Source organism: Rhinatrema bivittatum, chromosome 3 (genome assembly GCF_901001135.1).
Source record: "Rhinatrema bivittatum chromosome 3, aRhiBiv1.1, whole genome shotgun sequence".
In the NCBI taxonomy this organism is placed as follows: domain Eukaryota; kingdom Metazoa; phylum Chordata; class Amphibia; order Gymnophiona; family Rhinatrematidae; genus Rhinatrema; species Rhinatrema bivittatum.
In genome coordinates this window covers 188966821-188979706 of record NC_042617.1, presented here as the reverse complement: position 1 = coordinate 188979706, position 12886 = coordinate 188966821, and the positions used below count along the sequence as shown (strand labels likewise).

The following is a 12886-nucleotide window of genomic DNA, read 5'->3' as shown; positions in this document are numbered from 1 at the left end:
TTAGGATGGGAATGGCAAATAAAACGGAGGATGTCATATAATGCCTCTATCACTCAATGGTTAGACTGCATCTTGAATGTTGTGTGCAATTCTGGTCATCGCATCTCAAAAAGATATAGTTGCACTGGAGAAAGTACAGAGAAGGGCGACCAAAATGATAAAGGGATGGAACAGCTCCCCTGTGAAGAAAGGCTAAAGCAGTTAGGGCTGTTCAGCTTGGAGAAGAGGTGGGGGGGGGGGGGGAGGGTTATATGATGGAGGTCTACAAAATAATGAAAGGACTTGAATGGGTAAATGTGAAACGGTTATTTACTGTTTTGGATAATTTAAGGACTAGGAGGCACTCCATGAAGTTAGAAAGTACCACATTTAAAACAAATTGGCGAAATTATTTTTTACTTAATGGACAATTAAGCTCTGGAATTTGTTGCCAGAAGATGTGGTTAAGGCAGTTACTGTAGCTGGGTTTAAAAAAGTTTTGGATAAGTTCCTGGATGAGAAGTCCATAAACTGCTATAAATCAATGGGGAATAGCCATTGCTTGTTGCCGGCTTTAGTAGCATGGGATCTATGTAATGTTTGAGTACTTGCCAGGTACTTCTGATTTTGATTTTCCACTATTGGAGGCAGGATGCTGGGTTTGATGGACCCTTGGTTTGACCTAGTATGGCATATCTTACATTTTTTTTTTTTTCAAAATAATTTTTATTATAATAATTTTTAAAATAAATATAAAAAATAAAACACAACTTACAAATACAGAAATCAAAAACACAATACAAAAACCATAGTATCTAACAAAGCCAATACTATGAAACTTATAAAAATCGTTTATCTTACGTATTCAATTACAGTAACACAAATCTCTATGTTATAAACAGTCATACCACAGGTCACACAACATTCATACATTTCCTCGCCCATTACAGGAACCTCCAATTAAAACCAGTTATGTTTATAACCAGTATCAATCAAACTGGCTTGTAAATCTTTTGGAAGTAACGCATAATAGGCTTCCCAACAAGCACAGTACAATTTATCAGGTTTACGTGTACCACTAAGAAAGTCCATAAATTCCATTTGTAGTAGTAATATCATTCTATTTGTCCACGCTGTTAAAGTAGGCATAGCCATTGGGTCAGTCCAGTCCGCCAGTATGGTTCTACATGCAAGCATAATAGCAAGACGCTCACATTTTCGTTTTGAATTATTGCCAGGTAAGTCTACCAAGTGAGAGCTAGCCAACAATATTTGCCCAGTAACAGGTATAGGCACATCTGTACATTTAGTAATCATCTGAAACACAGAATCCCAAAAGGTAGTTAATTTTGGACAGGTAAACAATCGATGATATAATATCCCATCCGTTGTTCCACATTTACTACACAAAGAAGTAGATGCCAACTTCACTTTATTTCTGCGTACATCATCCTGATAAAAACAATGAAGTATTTTAAATTGGACTTCCCGTAACCCTAAGTCAGGTAAAGACATACAAAGCCTTAAAGGAAGATTTCAAATATGATGTTGTAAGTTGTATTCCTATCATATTAGACCAACAAGTTGCCAAAGAGTCCAAACAAGCAACTTTAATAAATTTCTTCCCTAATTTTCCCCAACCTGTGATTGAATTTATCATACTCGCTATATCAATTATATTTATAGCAAAGTTTAATTCAGCAGCTAACATTTCAGAGCTCCATGAGAAGGATTGTAAATAATGACGAACCTGTAGGTAAGCGAAAAATTGTTTTGCTGGGAGTTGATACGTGCGAGCCAAAGTTTCATAATCCAATAAAATATGGGAATCAGGATCAAATAAATGAAAAGGAAACATTAATCCACGATTTGCCCATGATAAATAAACACCTTTATTCTCAATCCCAGGAAGAAAACCAGTGTTACCAAGAAAGGGATTTAAAAGAGAAGCCTCTCCTGATAGACTTGCATGACGTCGCACCCATCTCCAAGCACATACACATGGAGCCAATAAGACTCTGGGAAATGAAAGGGTGCATCTGAGACCTGGACGTAGTTGAATAATACTAAGAGGAGAACTTGGATGAGACATACATTCCAACATCCCTTGCTCACAGTAATGATAGATTCCCGTAATCCATTCACCAATGAAACGCAATTGGCAGGCTACATTATATAAATGAAAATCAGGCATATTTAATCCGCCCTGTTCTTTAGGGCCTACCAAAGTAGTATAAGCCATGCGGGCTAGACCACTTTTCCAAAGAAAATTATGAATAATAGATCGCAGGCGCTGAAGGTCTTTAACTCTCAACCAATATGGAAGTATGTGAAGAAGATATAAAAGCTTAGGAACAATCACCATCTTTATCAATGCACAACGATCGAATAGAGAGAGTGGGAGAGATATCCAAACTTTCAGCTGCTCCTCTAAGCGTGTTATACAGGGAGGAATATTCAAGTCATATAATTTATCAAGCTGTCTAGGAATCCAAGCTCCCAAATACCTCAACTTTTCAGGAGCCCATTTAAATAGAAAGGGACCATGCCAAGTAGCAGATAGATTATCATTAAGGGCCAAGGCTTCTGACTTAGCACAATTTATTTTTAAGCACGCTACTAAGTTAAATTGTTCAAATAAGTTAATAATAACAGGAACACTTTTACGAGGATGTCCCACAAAAAGTAGGATATCGTCTGCAAACAGAGCTGATTTTAATTGGTGACCATTCAGACTAATTCCAACAAATTGAGGTGTCTTTCGCAAGACATTGGCCAATGGTTCTAATGCCAAAATGAACAACAATGGGGATAATGGACAGCCCTGCCTAACCCCACAGTATAACTTAAAAGAATCTGTACAGGGCCAAAAAATATGAAGGTCCAATTTCTGCTGTGGATAGACCGGGTAAGTTATCCGGATAACTTAAACTGGACATTGCCACTGATGTCTTTAGGACTGCACTGCAGTAATACCAGACTTATCTGGATAACTTATCAGATATTAGCATGATTTGGATATCAGCCCTGCCCCAGAACATCTCTGATTTACTCAGCAAGGAGGATAACTTTCAAAACTGCTCATGTGCGCCCATTTACTTGTAATATGTGTATATGCAAAATAGCTACTCTATTTTATAACCTGCACGGAAACAATATACCCAGGTTGTAGTTGTGCAAAGTGGATAAACCTAAAATCTACATAGTTGGATAAGTCTAAAAAGCACTATTTAAATGACTTATCCAGTTATGTAGGCCTGCTGCTACTTAGCTGGTTAAATTGGAATATAGCCGAACAAGTGCCACTGCTTATCTGGATAAGTTTAATTTTGTCTGTCTAAGTAACAGGAAAGTAAACTACTTAGCTGAATAAGTTGGAAATTAGCTGGATATGTGTGCACAAATGATATATCTATGTATTTGTACTTACAATTTTAAAAGGATAAATGAGTAGATTTTACTCATGTTAATTTGAAACTTTTACCTCCCTGTAAGTTGGCTTTTACATTCTTAAGTCAGAGGATTTTATAACATGTGCGCGGCAATGAAATAAACAAACAATCTTACCAATTAGTCTACCAGTTTTCCCAGTCCATCTGCAGCTTATGAAGACTTTTCTGACTCTTCAGCCTGAAGTCCCCTCATTGTACCCCAGCCCCCTGCACAGTCATGTTTTCACTTTAGCAATGTTTCTGGTCACTTACACCTGATATTGAGCAGAAGTAAATATGCGCAAGTAAAAGACATAAACCCTTCATTTTGGAAGGTTTCAAAATAACTTATTCATGTAAATGTTAGCCCCGCCCTGCAACACTTCTGGCACACCCCTTTTTTACATTTATGTATGTTGCAGTTTTGAAAATAGCATGTTTGCCTGTATGTGCTATTTTGTGTGTACAAGTGCTAAATTTTACATGCGCATCATTTGAAAATTCACCTTTAAGTTTTTATCAAGATAAGTCTGAGGCAGTGAATGTGGCAGTGAATGTAAAACCCGCAGTTTGTCTGGACAAATTTCCCAATTTAGCCAGACAAAACATCTGAATATGAACCTCATGCGTGATACAGACAGAAACAAATTAATGTGGGGTATCTAGGAGACAGAATTACCATAGACTCCATTAATACCCTTCCCTCAAGCTCCTAGCCTGGCCTTCCAGGGGTTACTCACTCACATAATTAACTTGCCTGTTGGAAGTCTTCCCAAATGTATTTACTCTTGCTTAGAAGGGGAGTAAAATTTTGGGCATCTTTTTTATTGATTTATACATACAAAGGCTTATATTCCATGCCTTTCACTCATAGAGGTTTCAGTGAGAATTACAAGAATCAATAATTAAAATAACCATAAAAATATAAACACCTTTACAAAAAATGAACATAAAGGGATAAAATAAGTAAACAATCATGACCATTACTGAAAGGCATCACAGAACAGGACCAATTTTTTAGCTGTCTTCTGAAGTCCTTTACATCAGTTAAGAGTCCTAAATTGATCAGGGAGAAAGTTCCACAAAACAGCAAAGCCCTCTCCCATGTTCTCTGTCAACGAGCCACATTATTCAACAGAACCTTTAACAATGCTTTATTTATTGACCGCAAATTGCAATTTGGTTTATTGCTAATTTTTTCGAAGAATACATCCACTATCAGAGAGCATAAGTTTGGTTACAAGGGTAAAGAGCTTGAATTTTGATCTTAACTGCATCTTACTTCCATTATTTTCTTTTAAAGGAATAATGTGAATTTTGTTACTCCTATGGAAAATCCTAGTAGCTGACCCATGTCTCTTGTTTCCTTTTAGTCTATCATAATCCACCAAAGTGTAAGGAATGAAATTTTCAATGCTTCTGTTTTGGAGCTATTTCTCAACGCTTCTAAAAAGACAATGCCATTATTTCTGTCAAAGATTCTGGCAGTTGTCATTATTAATATCAGTTTGCCAGATGCTTTCCCCTACACATGTGTACTACTACAACCCGCACGTGCCCCTGTCTGTCATATATAGCTCATGCTTACATGTTCTGTCACATTTCTGCACTATACACATGCCTGTACTCATACAGAGCAATCTTGTTGACTTAGCCCTAGAATCGATACAGCTAAAAGCACTGGACATCAAACATAAGACTGTTTTAATCTAAACAAAAATTAAAATTGATCTTTATCCCCTGACACATTCTGGAGGAGCAGGGAAGCAAGTCCTTGGCACCTCTTTTAGTGTTTTAGTGTGTGAGTGGTGTGTATTTGGAGAGGTTGCTCCACTGGGTTATTGCTTTCTTCCCCCTGCTCTTGGGGATAGAAAATCAGCATTCATGTTTGAAAAAGAAAAAAGACTATTCAAATAAGTGGAAATGCACAGAATACAGAAAGCAGCAAGAGTTCATGCAACATGGAAGCAGCACATATAGTTATACTTTCATAAGGGGGCATATCTCTTCCATTCAACACTAGGGTGTGCATACACGGATAGAAAACTTGCAGGCTGATTCTGTAAGAGTGTGGGAAAACGGGTGCTCAGTGTTGAGCGCCCACTCTCCCAACGCACGCCCAGCCACATCTCCTGGGCGCGCGATGCTGTATTTAAACGAGGGGTCATGCTAAGATGAAGGTGCTAGGGACAATAGCGCATCCCTAGTGTCTCCTTACTAGCGGAAACCCAGGAGAAGTGGCTGTCAGTGGGTTCAGAAAACTAACGCTTAGTTTTACGAGCTGTGGTTTTACGAACCCACTGACAGCCATGGATTAGGAAAAAGGACGCTGGTAAAACTGAGCGTCTTTTTTCCTAACCTGATCAGCCGGCACATTTGTTTTTATTTTATTTTTTATTTATTTATTTACATTTTTGGTTCCTCTGACTTAATATCGCTAGGATATTAAGTCAGAGGATATACAGAAAAGCAGTATTTTCCTGTACGTACTCAGATCAGTCCAGACTCCTTGGTTTTGCTCCCTGCCAGCAGATGAAGACAGAGAAATTTTCACTTTCACTGTATATAACCCAGTTTGCCACCTGCAGTCCCTCAGTATTTCTCTGTCTCCAGCAGATGGTAGATGGTGCAAAACCTGCAGTTCTGCAGTCAGGAGACTGTTTTGGATTTATGAGCCTTCCTCCCAGGGTTTTTTTGGGACCTAGTGGGTCCTTCCCTGTCTGGTTGAGGTGGACGAGCTGGGATTTGGTGACCCTTTTATACACTCCTTTCTTCCATGGGGTGTAAATCTGGTGGTCTAGATCCCTCCCCTTCATGAGGCTGCTGAGGCAACTACAGGCTCATGGCAGCTGTTTTCTTTTAATCAGTCCCTTTTTTAATTTGGCTGATTTTCTTTTTTTCTGCTAGCAGCTCTGTGTTCCATTCTAGGAAGTAGGTATTGTAAGTTTGGTAAAGTTTTGAAGAAAAAAGAAGTTCTGGCTTTTTTCTGATCTGCCATGCGACCTGCACTCTTGGAACCTGAACCTCTGCACCAAAAGAAAGTATTGGTTTCAATGTATCTTTATTTGTTCTCAGAGAGAAAGAGAAAAAAAAAAGAGAACAAGGAACTAGATAGAGGAATCTGTGCAGCAGCGAGGTTACAGAGAGGGAAGCTACCTTAGCAGCTCGGGGAGCTCAGCGATGGGGTTTTTCAGCAGCTTCTCTGCCTGCAGAGGAGACGAGACTGAGACACTGGCACTGAGAGACTGTTCCCCTGCTTGCCGTTAAGTTGCTGGTGGTGCCGCGGGTGCAGGGAGGAACAGCCTGTGCGTGCAGGAAAAGCATTCAGGGGTTTGCGTCAAATCTTGGCCGCACCAGTAGAATAAGCCTCACGGATGATGGGGTCTAGCACTGAGGCTTTCCCCGTGAGCGCGGAAACGGCAGCCATTTTTTATTCCCTAGCAGCGTCGGCGGGAGAGCCAGGGGAATCCCCTCCTCAGCTATCGCCGGCAGTTCCCTGTCCCGCAGAGGTGCAGAGAGGTACTTGCACTGAGAAGTAGAGGTCTTCCGCTGGTTTTAATTAACTTATGCGCAAAGCGTGTTTAGCTATATGCTGGCTCTTGGCCCCAGTCTCCATGGATTCTTGAGAAGCTCTTCAGGCTGATGATTTTCAGTGCCGGGTGTTAAATGGATCTGGGCCTAAACGCACTGAAGGTGCAGGCAGGCTTTACTTAATTGTGTGGTAGGCCACTTCAGCGGTTCTTTCTCATGTGCGTGGATGTGTGCATGCATTCTCACCGCATGTCGGTTGCATGTGCTGGGACCTGTGCGCATAAGGCCACGGTCTAGATTTGAGCATGTATGTCTGCGACCTAGATGAGCACATATTTGCACAGGTACTTGAGCGCGTATTTGCGCAGGTACTTGTGCACCTAAGGCTATGACCTAGACTGGAGTGCATATTTGCGTGGATTCTTGTATGCATAAGACTGCAACCTAAACTTGAGCACATATTTGTGCAGCTACTTGTGTATGTACAACCGCGACCTAGTCTTGAGCGCATATTTGTATGCGTCCTTAAGGGATGTGCGTGTAAGCACAGGAGGCTGCCTAGAGCCGAAGTTCAGGAGATCTAGGCGCCAGGGATGATCAGGTCCAAGCACCTTGCTATCTATGAGGCTTGCCTTCTGATAGCAATTCAGTCCTCACTCTCTCCGTATGTGTCAGTGCTGTTTAGATGCTCAAAGTGATTTGACTACTACAGCTTTTGGCCATGTTGGGACATCCCCTAGGCCTTTGGTGTCTCTGGAGGGAGAATGGAATGGGAGGCGAGGCCATGGTCAGTTCTGCCTAGTTCCCAAGGGCAGGCATTTCCCCGAGAGAGGTTGGAGAGAGCAAGGTTGAGCCTATGGACTCTGGTAAAGATTCATCCTCCTCCTCCTCCTGGGTGAAATGTTACCAGGGCCTGCAGACCTTTCTGCAGGGGTGCTTAGTGAAGGTGAAGCAACCTACTATGTAGGGATCATGTGCATGGGCCTCCCATTTGTCAGTCACAGCAGGAAAATGCCGCATGGAGGCTATCCCATATAACGTTCAAGGGGGTGTGAATCATGAGACATCGGAGGATTCCGATGGGGAATTGGCTTTCTCACTTCTAGAAGAGGGAGAAATTGCATATGTTTGAGAGCCGCTTTGGACTCTGCTCAGATTTTTCTTTTTTCTCACAGAGCTGTCTTGCTGAGTTTGTTGGCTCAGAACCTGAACATGCTCAACATGGCCCGAGTCTGTTGGCTCAGACTCTGAACACGCTTATGTGGCCGGAGGTAATTTTAAGTTAAGCATCCTGTTTCCTATCCCCCCTGTATCCAATTCAAAAGATATTGGATTTAAAGAAGGTAAATTCAGCTCTCAAGGTTCCCCCATTTCCACATGGAAACTCTGAGATCCAATTCTGAGATCCGTCATAGCGACAGTACACAAGAGATAGTTCTTGTCATCTTTCACCTTGATAGAGGCATATCTGGCCAGAGGCCCAGAGATTCCTGAGGTTCATGGTCCTAAGTGAACATTTTCAGTTTCGAGCCCTTTTCTTCGGCTGGCGATGGCTCCATGTACCTTCACCAAAGTGATGGTGGTGGGGGCAGCCACATTGCAAAAGGAGGGTGTGTTGGTATATCCGTATCTGGATGACTGGCTTATTCATGCAAAATCAAATGATCTCTGTCGACAGTCAGTACATAAGGAACCGATGCACTTGAAGTCTCTAGGATGGGTGGTGAACCTAGCAACAAGTCATGTAATCCTCTTACAAACTCTGGAGTATCTTGGAGCTAAGTTCAACACACTAGCGGAGAGAGTGTTTCTCACGGAGAGAGATTGCTGAAATTGCAGAGTCAGATTAGGCTTCTGCTAGAGCTTTCGGTGCCCAGAGACGGGGACTATTTACAGGTCTGGGTTCTATGGCATCAACATTGGAATTAATGTATTGGGCATTCGCATATATGTGGCCTCTGCAGGGGGCTCTTATCCCACTGGAATCTGTTATTGAAAGAGTTTCATTTTCCTTGTCTGTTAGTGGGAAGCCAGGGACAGTCTTTCGTGGTGCTTAGTCTCACCAATCTTGAGCGCTGTGCGGAATTGGGGATTCTGAATTGGATAATAGTCACCACCGATGCAAGCTTCTCTGGATGGAGGACGGTGTGGCAAGATCAGTCATCACAGGGCCAGTGTCCAAACCAGGAGGCCTTGTGGCCTAACAATCGTTAAGAGATGAGAGTGCTTGCCTGTCTGCCAAGGTTAAGCGGCCTTCCAGTATGGATCCTATCAGACAATGCGACGATGGTGGACTATATCAACCATCAAGGCAGAACCAAGAATCAGCAGCGGCTCAAGAGGCCCGGGAGTTGATTCTCTGGGCAAAACAGCACTTGGAACGGCTGGCAGTGGCTCACATCGCCAGAGAGAACTAAATTCAGGTGGATTTTATCAGTTGGAGAAAGTTAGACCCCGGGGAATGGGTGTTGCTGGAGGCATCAATGTGTCTCATTCACGGAAGATGGGGATATCCCGACCAAAGAGAACACCAAGGCGTCGCGGTTTTACAGTCGCTGAATAAAACATGGTACAAAAGAATCCAGGCTCTGGTGCTGCCGTGGACTCGAGGGATTCTTCTTTATCTTCCCTCCCATGGTCTCTGGTAGTCAAGGGATTATGGCAGATAAAGGAACATCCAGGCAACATGATCATGATAGCTCCAAAGTAGCCACATTGACCAAGCTTCCCAGATCTGATCAACATAGCCATAGATGGGTCCCTGAGGTTAGGACATTGGGTGACTGTTTTCCACTAGAGCCCAATATTTTTGGGTCAGGCGACTCACTTCTGTCTCGCGGCTTCGCTTCTGAGGGGAGAAGACTGCGATGGTGGGAAGATTCCAAAGCGGTTATTTCCACCTTTTACATCATTGACATGTGCGAATTTGGAGGATCTTTGAATCCTGGTCTGCTGTTGACGGAGTGCAGCCTCAGTCTGTTCAGGCTATGTTGTCGCATATTTTGACTTTTCTACAGAAAGGTTCTGGTCAAGGGACTGGCCTTTAACTCTCTGAGTGTCCAGGTAATGACATTGGGTTGTCTCCAGGGTAAGGTGCAAGGGTATCCTCTGTCCGTACATCCGGATGTTCTATGATTCTTTTAGGGAACTAAGAACTTGTGTCCTCAGGCACGGAACATTTGTCCATCTTGGAATCTGAATCTAGTCTTTAGAGGATTGTGTGAGGCTCTGTTTAAACCACTAAAGATAGCTATGGTTAAAGACTTAACTCTTAAAGTGGTTTTCTTGGTTCTCTTTGTTCCACCAGAAGAATTTTGGAGTTCCAGGTGCTGTCGTGTTGAGATCCATTCCTACAGATGTCTGATTCCGGGGTATCTTTATGCACGGTGCCTTTTCTTCTGCCTGAGATAGTCTCAGCATTCCATCTTAGTTAGACAGTAGTGCTTCCAGCTTTTATGGATTTGGATTCCTCTACGCCTCATGCACGGGAGTTTAGGCTCTTAGATTGGAGATATGCATTATTGTGGGATCTAAAGGTCACTTATATTTCCATAGATCACATATTCACTTTGTAGATTGTATCACCTCTTTGTACTGTGGAGTGGTCCAAAGAAGGGAAATAAGTCATCTAAGACTACAATTGTGCAGTGGCTGAAGGACACGATCAAATCAACTTACATTTCTAAAGGGTACCTGCTGCCGGGGGGTTCTCAGGCGACTTCTTGTGCTCGGTCACATCAGATGTGTCTGTGTGAAATTTATTGGGTGGCTACTGGGAAGTCGTTGCCCACTTTTGCTAGGCGTTATCACTTGGATATCGGGGTTCTGGCTTCCATGTGCTTTAGTGAGAGTGTTCTATGAGCGGAACTCTCCATGTCCCACCTGACTTAAGGGGAACTTAGGTACATCCCAGGAGTCTGAACTCATCTGGGTGCATATAGGGAAAGGAAAATTGGTTCTTACCTGCTAATTTTCATTCCTAGAAACCTGCCCATTTACTGAGGGGGGGGAAACAGAGTCTGCCACTCATACTGTTGCTTTGTATATAGTGCAGAGCTGTTGGAGGTATTCAATGCTGATCGCTTATGTTAAATTAAGGAAACAAGTTTTCAGTTGTTTTTTTCGGCAACTTCATCTTCTTCCGGCTCGTTGGAGGAGAGTGAGTTTGCTTAGAAGCTTGCTTAGAAATTTATGGTTGTTGCTAGCATCTTGGCTTGGGTACAGGTCAATACTGAGGGACTGCAGGTGGCACACTAGGTTATGTACAGTATTAGTGAAACTTCCTCTGTCTTCATCTGCTGGCAAGGAAGCAAAATCCAGGAGACTGGACTGATCTGTGGTACTACAGGAACAAAACTTAGCAGGTAAGAACCAATTTTCCTTTCTGCTTTTCTGTACAAGTTTTCAGGCTGTGGCTTGGCCACACATTTTTTTTTTCAGTATCCCAGGTTCATAACTAATAGACTCATCAACATACATGTGATGAGCGCTAATAGTTTCGTGGGGGGGGGGGGGGGGAGTTTGGACATGTGTTTTCGACGCGCTAAACACCTTACTGTATAAGGGGTAGTGGTTGCGTGTCAAAGCCCTTCAAGAATGGGTTCCTGTGGTGACTGGTATTCTTTCTTATTGCTAGGTTTCGTGACTGCAAGGGCCTTCAATACTTGCTAACAACACAGTTGGAAGAGTTGAAAAAATTCCAGAAACTTGTAAGAGAGGCTGTAAAGAATCTAGAAGGTCCTCCCTCTCAAGAGGTCATCCAGGCAGCCACCATCTGCCATCTGCGGCCTGCCAGGCTTCCTCTAAACAAGTACGGTGAAGAGCAGAATGTTCAGCCAAAATACTGCGAAGAGAGGAGTGTGATGTTTTGTCTGTTATTTCATGTGTGGAATCAAGAGAAGGAACAGAGAGCTTAATAATAAATAATAATAAATAAATACTAATAAAGGTTCAAAGTATTTTAACCTAATGTCAAATGGGGCCATGGAATCCATGGTCTTTAAGTGTCTCTCACTGGCCAGGATTTCAGCTTAGCCTCCTTGGTCCATATTCAGACACGGTCTGGCTAGCAAAGTTAGTTGGATAAATGTATCCAGTTAACTTTGGAAGTATATTCAATAGTGAAACCACACTATTGAATATAGCTGGACATGTTAAAGTTAGCCAGCTAACTATAGCCTCCTAACTTTAGGGGAGCTCTTTGGCCCAACCAGTCTTAGCCAGCTAAGTCATCTGGCTAATTGTGAATATTGGAGTTAGGCGGCTAACTCTGCTTCTCCAAATTACACCCCAGCAACGCCCTTAACTTAGCTGGCTAAATTCTAGCTGGTTATCTTATTAGTTTGCTATAATTTAGCTGGATAAGTGCCCAAATATTCACTTAGCTGGCTAACTTCTGAGTTACACAATATCAAATTGGACAAAAGTCCTATCACCTCGCATCAATCAAAATGAATCTCTTTACACTACTTACAACATTGATATTCCCAATGGTTAATCTGATTTTATAATCCGTCTTTAAAGCACCTTAATAATATTATAATGCAGGGGTTGTCAGTTGCATATAATTATACATGCCCACGGCACTGTTGGATCAATTGTTTATAACCATTAAACTCCAACTGCCTCCCTCATGTGTTATTTAAGTGCTATTTAAGAACAATTTGAAATGAATGGCGATATTAGTCAATTTGCTTGGCAGCTATTTCGCCTAAACCGATGTTACCCAAGCAACTTCTTAACCAACTGGTTTCTGCAAATCATTGTTGCCCAACCCACTTACTGTCCTGACGTGGCCGCGTTTCAAACCGACAGTCCTTTCTCAGGGGATGTCCATATATGATGTGATCCGTGGGTTATTCTGGAAAAACAAAACTCTTCTTGCTGGTCTTAAATTACTCCAACATGATGTTTGTGGATGGCACTATTCAACATCACCTGATCCT

At 42.2% G+C, this 12886-nt stretch overlaps 1 protein-coding gene across 2 annotated transcripts in view; it reads left to right on the top strand.

The window, feature by feature from the left end:
- The window catches only part of SHPRH (SNF2 histone linker PHD RING helicase), a 425259-nt gene that overhangs the window by 306332 nt on the left and 106041 nt on the right, over positions 1–12886 (top strand). For both annotated transcript variants that reach the window (XM_029594036.1, XM_029594035.1), the window contains one exon: positions 11578–11751. In XM_029594036.1, the coding sequence (XP_029449896.1) occupies positions 11578–11751 (174 nt within the window). The remainder of the gene's footprint in view (positions 1–11577; positions 11752–12886) is intronic.